The following is a 12,010-nucleotide window of genomic DNA, read 5'->3' on the forward strand; positions in this document are numbered from 1 at the left end:
TCAGAGTAAGGACTACAGTTGGCTTACTATATCTTTTAAGTCTTCACAAAAAAAATTCCTTTCTATTATTAAGAGTTGTGACTCCCTCCATTTGCATCCTTTCCAAGTTTATTCTATAATCAAAGAAGCCTATAAAATGTCTTCTTTTACAAAGTTTGGTTCAATAAATTCTCTTGGTGTTCTCTAATCCTTCTGATTTGTAGCTGTGTGTCAGACATTGAGATCTAGAAATTTGTATCTGTGTCAGACATTGAGATCCAGAATTCAAAAATTTTATTTTACTATTGATTAGATTTTTTTCTTTCAGTGAGAAATCTTTTAAAACTAAATAGTGTGAAGAGATTATATTAGGGGCATATAATCACACTGAGGGATAAGTCCATTATTTGGGGGCTTTGAATCTTCTTATGGAGTGTGTGGCCACGTGGATGACAGGTCCTGTATACTTATTCCCACTTTGCTAAGGATGGTCAGAGATAATTTTCTTGGCTCAAAATATGCACTGGTCTGTCAGAGAGATCCAGAGGATCCTGCCTTGTCTTTTGCCCATTCACAGACTCAGATGTCATAAAGTCCTAGTGCAGTTTAATGCTTTAATAAGTTTTAATCTCTGGAGAGAGGCTCATGCCAGTTTTTCTCTTTAGGTTGAGCCAGGAACTCTTGTTCTTACTCTTGGTTGTTGCCATCTCTCAGTCACTTGGATCAGGAGACTCTGCCATTGCCTCTCCATGGCTACCATTTCTGGGGTTGAGGGACTTCGGGGAAACCTTGTGTATACCCACACATACAGGTGTGTGAAGCTGAAGCCTGTGTTTTGGTACAGACAGATTCCCCAAGGGCACAGCACTCCTTCATCAGCCCCAGAATAGTGGCCTTAAAGAGAGTATTTATAATGGCCCAGTCAGTATTCAGAGGTCTTGTTTCTTAGCCTTTGGATAGAGTGTCATGAGCATCTAGATAAAGGAATGAGTAAGTGACCCTGGAACAACAAAGGGCAGTCACAGTGAGGAAGAAAAAAAATGGACTTTGCCCTTTCTTACTAATGTGAGTTATTCAGGTGGTGTGCTATGGGACTAATGGGAAAGATCAAGCTTCCACAGAAAGAGAAAATCACTCTGGTCTTGAGTAAATCAAGCACGCTGCTTCCTAGGGATCTGCAGCCAACAGGAATACTGGATGAATCCCTTCATATGAAATCCATGTGTTATTTTGGGAGAAAGAGTATATGTCTTTATTCATGCCTTTTTAAGGCAAATAATCTGGATCATCAAAACAAACAGAATCCCAGATTTTCTGAGCTGGAATAGATCCCAGTGGTCATCTAGCCCAACATATACACAACAGAAATTCCCACTTTGGCAGCCCTGACAAGTGGTCATTCAGTTAGGACCCACCACCAACTGAGGCATGCCACCCATACACCACTCTTGGACAGCTCTAATTGTCAGGAAGTTCTTCCCAACATCAAGCTTCAGTTCAACTTTGTAGTGTTTATTAGCTGGGTCTGAGAAGATGTCTGATCCTCCCTTGGCATGTTGGGGAGAAGCTGTGTTGCCATGGTATAGGTGATGAGTGGGACAGTGAAGGGCTGTCAAAGCACAAAGAGTGACTGGGAAGTCATGCTCAGACTCCACCTAGAGCTCTGACTTCCTCCTTTCCCTTGGCACCTAATACCTCTCTCTTCTTTCTACCTTTTCCATGGCAAATCCTTCCCAGCTCAGTGTCCTGGGTAGGTGGTGGTTGGGTGGGTGGATCTAGCATCAGGTGAAGCAGACTGGTCCTTGAAGGGAGTCAGAAGCTATTTGACTTTTTGCCCACTGAAGAATAAGAAGCCCAGGCCAGAGGGAAATTTGGTCAGAGGTGACACCTGAGCTCTACCTGCTTGTAGGTTCCTTGCCAGAGTTCCTGACCTAGTGATGGTAAAGCAGAGGAGGTTGACATTTTTTACCTTTTTAAAAACTCTAAAGTTGATTCTTTTAATCCCTTAATTTGTAAAGTGATTTTTACTGTGTTTTATGATACATCCACTAATATCTCACTAAATGTTAGTCCTTAAACCTGAATCACTGGATTGATCTAATACTGCTTTGGCTAAAAGGTCAAGATAATTCTTTATATACTTGAAACAGCTCTCATGCCACCCCTGAGATCTATTCTTCCCAGACTACACATTGGCAGTTCCTTCAACCAATCCTCCTATGATATCTATTCAAGGCCTTTCACTATTCTGACCATCCTTTTTTGGATCCTCTCCAGATTATCAATATCCTGAAACCATTATGGTCAACCATTTCATCTTTCATGGAGGCAAACCAGGCTGACTTTTCCTAAAGCCCTGTTCCTTTCAGGTTAGTTTGTTACCTCTTTAAAAAACATTGAAATGGTCATGACTGGATTAGGGAATGATGGCTCAAGCCCCATCTTCACTCTCATATTTCCAGCTCTCAGGACATATTGTCTTGATTTGCTGATCATTAAAGACATAAAAAGTACCACCCACATGAAATAAGGTCTCTTCAAACTTGGTGCATGTCTCACACTACTGAGGATCACCACACCTTTCCCTCACTGACCAGACCATTTCTGTGACTAATGTGCTGGACTTGGAATCAGGAAGAATTGAGTTCAAATCTAGTCTTAGACATTTATTGGTTGTTTCACCTTGACAAAGTCACTTAATCTATCTGCCTCAGTTTTCTAATTGGTAAAGCGTGGAGGTAATACTCTATCCTTATCACACTTCATCTTTAGTACTGAGATCAGTGCCAGACACCAGGGTTACTGATTCAGGTTGGTCTCCTGGTGTTTTGAAAACTTTAAAGCGCTATATAATCATTAGATACTATTAAATATTTACATATCTGATATCAAAAGAAATGAAACACTTATATAACTTGATAAACACTTGATAACCAGGAGTTATCAAAAAGGAAGTTTCCTCATAGCATAGAAAGGATTCTTAACAAGAGCACAGTCTCTTACTTCCCAATAATAAATAGCTAGTTCTAATATAGCCCTTTAGGAGTTGCAGTCCTTTACAGATAGCTAATTCTAATCTCATGACAACCATGGCAGGCCTAGAGAGGCATTATAGGCTGTCTTCCCCATGAGGATTGAAGCTCCTTTCAGACGGGGACTTTCTGTATTTGTTTCCCCCACCACCTAGCATAGATCTTGGCACATATTAATTACTCAATAAAGGCTTGTTGATTAACTGGAGTTGACTGACACCACCATGGAGGATGATGGGATCCTTGTGGTGGGGGGGAATGGGACTTAGATTTTGTGACAGAGAAGGGAGGTGAGTATAAAGTGACATGGACACTGTATGTTGGAGTGGGAGATATCAAGGAAAGGTGAATTATGGTCCTGCAGTCTAAAATCCCATAGGGAAGCCAGCTATGAAGGGATGGGAAGCTCTTAAGAGCAGAATTCTGAAGACACAAAAGAAATGACTGAACTGAATAGAAGAGCTGTTTGAAGAGACTCAAGTAAATGCATTAGGAACTTATCAATATGCTTAGATTTTAAAGATGTATAGATGGTAGAAGAAAGGACAGCTAATAGGGGATATAAAAGCATATCAATGACTTATAATCATAATGGTAACTCTTAGAATGAGCAAGACTGCAGAGAAAAACCAAAGACAATTTTAAAAAATGATTATTTAAAATAAAAGCTGCTGAGGAAGAAAAGATGAGTGAATGGACAGAACAAGGCAATAATAACAAATGATGGTGAGAAAAGAGAAAAATCAAATTCTTATTTTCTCTTCCAAGGAGAATGATCTTCAGATGAGAAAGGAAAGAATAAAAATGGCAAATATGGTTATCAATATTAAAGCTAAGAAAAAGAGAATAAGAACAGAAGTGAGTATCATTAATAAGGAATATGATGAAAAAGAGAAGGGCTCATCTCATCAAAAAATACTCATATAGGGAAAGGCTGGCAGTATTTGAGGATGGGATGAAATTCCTGTGGTGAATTTAAGGAAGGGCAAAAAGGCATGCAGAGTCTGTAATAGGCAACACTGATTAGAATATCTTTATCAGTGAAATTATAGAAAAAAAGATCAGCTTCAAAAGCACAAGACAGAGGGAGTACCATAACAATAATGATAGCCAGCACTGACACAATGTTATTTAAAGTTTGTATGGTGTCTGAGTCTCACAGTTACCCAGGAAGCTAGGTACCACAGCTGTAGTAACTGAAACTGAAAGTAGGAATGACTTGTATAGGTGTCAGAGGCTGAATCTGAGAGTTGATATCCTATGAAGACAGACTGAAGGACTTGGGGATATTAATCTGGAGAAGAGAAGACTGAGGGGGAACATGGCAAAAATCTTCAAGAATTTGAAGGCTATGATAAAAACCAGGAATTAGACTGGTTCTGCTGGACCCCAAGGGTAAATGCCAAAAAAGACTGATTTCTTAAAGAAGGCAATATGATAAATAATGCTCTAAGAGGTATATATCAAAAAGAACCAAAGATGAAAGAACAATTAGAATCCTTTAGATTTGTCTTGTAAAGTTTATGGAAAACAAAATCACAAGCACTTTAATATTATTTTAAGAAGATATCATTAAAATCTAAATTGTATCAACAGAAACAAAAATTTAAGAATATTTTTACCTTTGGTTTATAAGAGTAGCAAATTAGAGTATGTGTGTATATATATATTCATATATATTCATACAAATAACACATAAATAGGCATATGATTCACTGTTTACCTAATGGAGTGATGTCCTGAAGTATAGTCTAGTTTTCCAAACTTTTGGGTATAGTAACCAGATTTTTGCAAGATGTCCATCCATGTTGTATAGTTTTGATCCAAGCCCTTAAAATTATTCCAAGATTCAGTTAAATGAGTAAAGAGTCCACTCCACATTGCTGAAAAACATGTAGAATAGGGATTATAATAAGAATTTGTAGTAAATTTAATGCACACATCTGTGTATAGACATATTACATGTATTACATATGTATATTTGTCATTATGCTTATATACATATGCACACACATATGGTTGTCACACCCTGTTACAATAATAATTTGAAGCCTAGAAGAGTAATAATGTAGGGGTATTTATTTATTTTTGATATAAAATTATTAGCTTATTCACACTCAACCCCCAGTTAAGACAGTGACTATCATTTAGACAGAGATTGGGCTCTGTGCCTAACTTTACATTTCCATCCATTTCTAGTTAACCCCAGGCCTCTTTGTGATTGAAACAAAATTCAAATAATTGGAAATGTTTGAGTAAAGAAAACATAGGCTATACTAATAGGGTTGGTGGTTAAACACATACCAGGAGGGAAAATAGGGTTGACAACATCAACCTTTTCTTGAGCCTTCTCTCAGCCTGGATCTTTTGCTTTGCTGTAACTGTAAAGCCAATGACCCTTCTTGATATCTCCCATCTCTACCACACCTCAGTACTGCCTTTTCTCCTCAGGGATTTGCTGGAATGTAACACTTGCTCCAAGTTCCCTTCTCAGTTTGCTTGATAATTTATAGATGATTTCCTGAGTCATTGCCAAGTTTCCTCAATCTATCAAAAAAAAAAAGAGTGCTTTGTGCTTTGTGAAGTTCAAAGGCCTTTTTGAACTTAGTATTAGGCCTATGAATGAACAAATTCATTGGGTATCTTACTACTTGAAGTTGAGAAAATCAATCACTCCTACATCACATACATATTAGGGATTAAAAATATGTTACTATCACATCATCAATGGACCTACTATATATGTCTATACTAAATAATAGGAAATATTTCACAGTTCCCTGATGGCACAGGACTCAGTGGTCCTGAGTTCTGGAAGGCTATGCCAGTAGAGCACAAATTGTGGTCACATCAAAAAATTTTCCACAGCCTTAACAGATTCTTTCCTCTGTAAGGACTAGCCCAGAACAGGATGAAGAGACTAATTACAAGTAGGGTGAACTTTTGGAGATGACCTTGTTAGGGAAAATTGTAGAATAAAGAAAAATATGGCCTTCAGAATCATGTAGCCTTATGATTTTGGAATGGCAGAAAAGGGGACAGAGGATGCTAAAATTCACAAAGTTTTCAGACCATGACGATGAGTACAATTGTAATCATCTAAAAAAATCTATGTTCAGTGACTACTGAATGGACATGCTATTCAGGAATCAAAGTCTTAGAGAAGCAAGTAAAGGAATGGGTTTTACTCTATGTGTCCAAGGACAGTAAGAAATATTTTATAATGCAATTAGTAATAAATTTAATTATGACTAGGATGAATTCACCCATAAAATGGAAGCGAATAGTAGAGTAGATTAGAAATCAGAATTCAACAATATATTGTTTATAAGAAATACATTGGAAACAGATACTCATAGAGTTAAAATAAGGGGCTTAAAAAAGGATATTTTGCTTTAACTGAAGTGAAAAAGGCAGAGGTAGCAATTATGACTGCAGACAAAGCAAAAGCAAAACCAAACCTAATTAAAAGGGATAAGCAGGTAGACCACATATTGCTAAAAGGAGCCACAGAGTAGTATCAATATTGAATATATGTGCACCAAATGGTATAGCATCCAAATTCTAAAAGGAAAATTTCAATTAATTACAGGAGGAAATGGAGAGTAAAATTATACTAGTTGGAGACCTTAACTTTCTCCTCTCCAAACTAGATAAATCTGACCATAAAATAAACAATAAAGAAATCAAGGAGATGAAAATTTTTTTAGAAAAGTTATATATGAAAGACTTTCAGAGAAAACAGAATGGGAATAGAAGAAGGATACTTTTTTCTCAGATATACATGGTACCTTTACAAAAACTGATCACATATTGGGCCATTAAAAACTTCATATCCCAAAACCCAGAAAAACAGAAATATCAATTATACCCTTTTCAGAACATAAAACAACAAAAATTGGATTTAATAAAGTGCTTGAAAGCACAGATTAAAAGCTAATTGGAAACTAAATAATGTAATTCTAAAGAATGAGTGGGTCAAAGAATAAGTCATAGAAATAATAATTTCATTAAAGAGAATGATAATAATGAAACAACATAACAAAATTTGTGAGGTACAGCCACAACAGTACTTGGAGAAAATTTTATATCTCTAAATATATAATCAATTAAAAGAGAGGAAGAGTGTGCAACTGAAAAAAACCTATTAGGAAAAAAAAACAAATAAAAATTTCCCAATTAAACACCAAGTGAGAAATCTTCAAAAAAGAGTTTAATAAAACCAAGAGCAAAAAGGCATTGAACTAATAAATAATAGATAATCTCCATTAGGAGCTGGTCTTATAAAAAAAATCAATAAAAGCAATAAACCACTGGTTAATTTGATTAAAAAAAAGAGAAGAATGTCAAATTAATAGTATCAAAAATGAAAAAAGGTAAATGCATCACCAATTAAGATTAAATTAAAACAATTATTAGTTTTTTAGTCTAATTATATGTCAATAAACTTACAACCTAAGTGAAGCAAATGAATATTTATGAAATTAAAAATTGCTAAGATTGACAGAAGGAAATCTAAATAATCTATCTTAGATATAGAAATTAAACAAGCCTTCAATGAACTATCTAAGGAAAAAAAATTCTCAGGGCCAGATGGATTCACAAATGAATGGTACCAAATGTTTAAGTCACAATTAATCCTAATGCTATAAAAACTATTTGAAAAGGGTAAATAAGAAGTTCTACCAAATTCCTTTTATGACAGAAATATGGTTTTGATATCTAACTCAGAGAGAACAAAAACAGAAAGCTACACACCAATTTTCTTACTGAATATCAATGCAATAATTTTAAATAAAATGTAGCAAGGAGATTACAACAATATATTTCAAAGATCATCCACTATGCAAAGAATGTTGTCAAAATTATAAGAATATGAGTCATTTCCCAATTGATAAATGGACAAATGATATGAACAGTTTTTTGATGAAGAATTCAAAACTAAATATAGCCATATGAAAAATGCTCTATTATCATTGATGTTAAGAAATACAAATTAATACAATTTTAAGATATCTTATACCTCTCAAATGATTGGTTATTGATAAATGCTCTTATTGGGAAATCTCTAAACAAGTTGATCTAAACAGATAGTTGATGGAAAAGAAGATTAAAAAGCAAGAAAAAAAGAGATCAAACACTCACACTCTCATGCCTATTATATAACAAGTACTTTCTTAAACAAGAAGATAACACGAGTAGGTGCCAAATAATACCACAAAAATTAAATATGATTGTTTTAAGAGTTAATTAGTTACTAAATTAAGAGCCATTTCCACATCGGTTGGCTATACACAATTATCTCAATTATCTACAGATGACTTATTAGAGCAAAGATAAAAATCAATTTCAAACTAGAAGAATAAAAGTGAGTGGATATGGTATATATCACTCATTTAATTCAATGACAAATGAATCCATGGAGTTAATGAGATCACAGAAAGTAAAGGACCAAGAACAGAGATTTGAGGGATATGCATAGTTAGTGGGTATGACAGCAACTATAAATTAGCAAAAATAAAAGAGAGGAGTAGTTACAGAGAAAAGAGTAATAAGTCAACTAGCATTTATTAATTGCCTACTATGTAACTATGTCCCACTGTTCTAGGGGAAATAAAAGGAAAAGACAGATACTGCTCTATAGTCTAATGGAGTAGTGTCATTTACAGTCTTGAATGTGCTACATGAGCACTGGAGGAAAAAAAAACTGAGAAAAGTGTCAAGACTAGAAATACACACACACACACACACACACACACAGAGAGAGAGAGAGAGAGAGAGAGAGAGAGAGAGAGAGAGAGAGAGAGAGAGAGAGAACAGGCTGTGCAATAGGTAACAATTTTGAGCACTGAGGGGATAGTTCTCAAAATCCCTGGAAGAGAATATATCAAAACGTGGGGAAAATGGATCTTATTATAAGAGCAATAACAAAAAAGAACTGAGAAAAATTCATAATTACTGACCCATATGAATAATCCCTCATCTTTACAAAATCTGTTAATAAGATGCTGCACCAGTTCTCAATAATGCTGATTTATGGGAAGCCTTGAACAAGAGCTGCACAGGACAAGAAAGTATGGGTGGACTGAAATTTTTACTTTTGGAATGAAAATTTATATGATTGTGTTCACCAATCCATCAAAACATTGAAGCAAAAGATCCTCGTTTCCTATTTCAATAAAAAAAAATGTAAAAATTAACAGCATTTGAGAGGTAGCACAAAATCATGGATAAGGAATTTTTCTCAAGGTCAGGAATCCTAGACTCAAGTCACATCTATGACATAGATTTGCCATAGTATGTGTTAATGCCCAAAGCCGCACTCTAAGTACAAATTGTAGGGCTGATGTCAATCTGTAATAATACAGGGAATATTCTAGTTGGGAGTTCCCCATAATGGTGAAATTACAAGTATGGATCAAAAAATTAACTAAATCAAGTTCTGACCCTACAGACTCCATAATATAAATTTTAGTTTCTTTTTTTGTTGGAAGCACATTCAAATGAACAAATGAGTATCTTTAACTTGGAGAACTTCTGAGAATACCTAAATATCTTAAGAATTTAGAGAGATTAAAAAAAAATTATCTTATGTAATTTTGCAACCTCTTATACCTTATTTTTTTTTTCCTTAAGGATATGATTTCTTTCTCATCACATTCAACTGAGACCAATGTATACCATGGAAAAAATGTGAAGACTAACAGAATACCTTCTGTGGGGGGTGGGGGGAGGGAAGCAAGAATGGGGGAAAAATTGTAAAACTCAAAATTAATAAAATCTTTCTAAAGATAAAAAAAGAATTTAGAGAGATATAAGTCAAACTACTAAGTGCCACACAAACTTAAAAACACAAAGGAGTTACACAGAAGTCAAGAAACTGTTGTTGGAGAAAAGATAAAGGATTAAACTTTCAGTCATATCAATTCATGCTCTATTAATAGAGTACTATTAACCTGACTTTTATGTTGTTTAATGTCTGTAGCATTTTGCCAATATTACTATTTCTCTAAACTAAATCAAATGGCTGAGATGATCATACCAATCTGAGAAATGGGGGGAGATATGATAACTTCAGGGCAATTAGTGGAGTCTGAAGCTGGACACATTTATTATCATGATTAGCATATTAGTAGATACTTAAAGATTAATCATTCTACGTTCTCTGAAGTCTAACATCAATGAAAAATTAAACTAAGATTCATGTTGTGTACATATATATATATATATATATATATATATATATATATATATATATATATATACATGTGTATATATACTGAGACATGCAGGAAGGGAGGGAGGGAAGGAGATGGGGGGGGGGGAGAGAGAAGAGAGAACATCATACCTGCACGTGAAGGGCAGCAGATAGGAGAGTTTGTATATGCATTGAGAAAAAGGGTACCATGTTTTTTCATGAAGTTTATAAAAGGAAGTGCCACTGTCTGATTTCCTGGATGAAATGTGACCCTTCCATCCTGTAATCAAAGAAAAGTAGTTAATTACATTATTTTCCAATAATTATGATGTTAACATTTTCAATTTGCAAAGGGCTTTAAAATATCTTTGCAGCACTCAAAACAATCTTTTAAGGCAGAAGAACACATTTCATTCTATAGAAAATGAAATTAACACAGAGACATTAAGAAGTTGATATTAAATGGTCAGACATTACAATTAAATTCATATGAATGAAATAAGTTTTATAAATAAACATCACTGGGTTTTCATGACAATGCTCAACATTTTTGCTAGTTCATTATCAACTGACTCACCTTCCTGAGACTCCCCAGACTAAAAGTTCCTTCCTGGCTACCACATTCTTATTAGAATAGAATATCAGAATATAAACTTATTAGAATGTGGCTACTTGATGGCAGGAATTATTTAATTTTTCCATTTGTATTCTCTACTCTTAGCCTAATAATGTTTAGCACATAATAAAGGCTTAGTGCCTCTTCATTAATTCATTGAAGGAAATCAAATATATACCCAATATTCATCACCCAAGGCTCTGTACTAAATCTTCTCTGTGATCTCATCAGTTTCCATGAGTTCAATGATACACCTATGGAGATGACTTTCAGATTCATATATTTAACTCCCAAGCTTTATTCCTGTATCAACAACTATCCATTGGACATTTTCAACTGGATAATCCCATGGTTTATCAAATTTCATGTCCAAAAGACATCTTATCTTTCTTCCCATAACCTCTCCTTTTCTTATTTCCTTATTTCTGACAAGGGCAATCCCCCAAATCACTTGTTTACATTTTCAGAGTTTTCCTTGGTTTTTCTCCTCACAACTCACCGTTTATATCAAAATAGTTGTTTAGTCTCAGAGTCTACCTTTATAACATCTTTCACTTTCATCTCATTCTTTCCACTCACATGGTCACCATTCTAGTTAGGATATCTTATTACATCTTGCCTAGATTACTCAAATGGTCATGATTGGCTTTCCTGCCTCAAGTACTTCCGCTCTCTCTAATTCTTTGTCCATGTAGTGGCCAAACCCCTCACTCCTAATTGATAAATGATTAAAGAATGTTAAAAGGTAATTTTCAAAGGAGGAGAATCAAACTATCAACAGCCATATGGGAAAAAAGTTCTGAATCACTATTAATCGAATAAATGGAAGTGAAGGCAACTTTAAGGTTCTACCTTATACTTCTCAGACTGGAAAAGATGATTAAAGAGAAAAATAGTAAGTGCTGGAGAGACTGTGAGAAAAACAGGTAAAGAACTGCACTGTTGGTGGGAATATGAACTGATCCAGTCATCTTTTTTTTTTGAAAGATTTTATTTATTTAGAGTTTTATAATTTTCCCCCTATTGTTGCTTCCCTTCCCCCATCCCCCACAGAAGTCTTTACATTGTTTCCATGGTATACATTGATCTAAGTTGAATGTGATGAGAGGTAAATCATATCCTTAAGGAAAAAAAAATATGATAGCAAAATTACATAATAAGATAATGTTTTGTTTTGTTTTTAAT

General features: G+C 34.7%; 1 protein-coding gene across 4 annotated transcripts in view; it reads right to left on the reverse strand.

Moving 5' to 3' along the window:
- ARSK (arylsulfatase family member K) overlaps positions 1-12,010 on the reverse strand; it is a 46,600-nt gene that overhangs the window by 26,165 nt on the left and 8,425 nt on the right. For 3 of the 4 annotated variants that reach the window (XM_074201316.1, XM_074201315.1, XM_074201314.1), the window contains exons 2-3: positions 10,360-10,489; positions 4,735-4,894 (exon numbers count right to left, since the gene is read on the reverse strand). In XM_074201316.1, coding sequence (XP_074057417.1) covers positions 4,735-4,894; positions 10,360-10,429 — 230 coding nt within the window. In that variant the 5' untranslated portion in view covers positions 10,430-10,489. Of the gene's footprint in view, positions 1-4,734; positions 4,895-5,315; positions 5,559-10,359; positions 10,490-12,010 lie in introns of those variants that run through there. The other variant, XM_074201317.1, reaches the window with a different exon arrangement.

This window comes from Macrotis lagotis, chromosome X, assembly GCF_037893015.1.
Source record: "Macrotis lagotis isolate mMagLag1 chromosome X, bilby.v1.9.chrom.fasta, whole genome shotgun sequence".
Classification (NCBI taxonomy): Eukaryota; Metazoa; Chordata; class Mammalia; order Peramelemorphia; family Peramelidae; genus Macrotis; species Macrotis lagotis.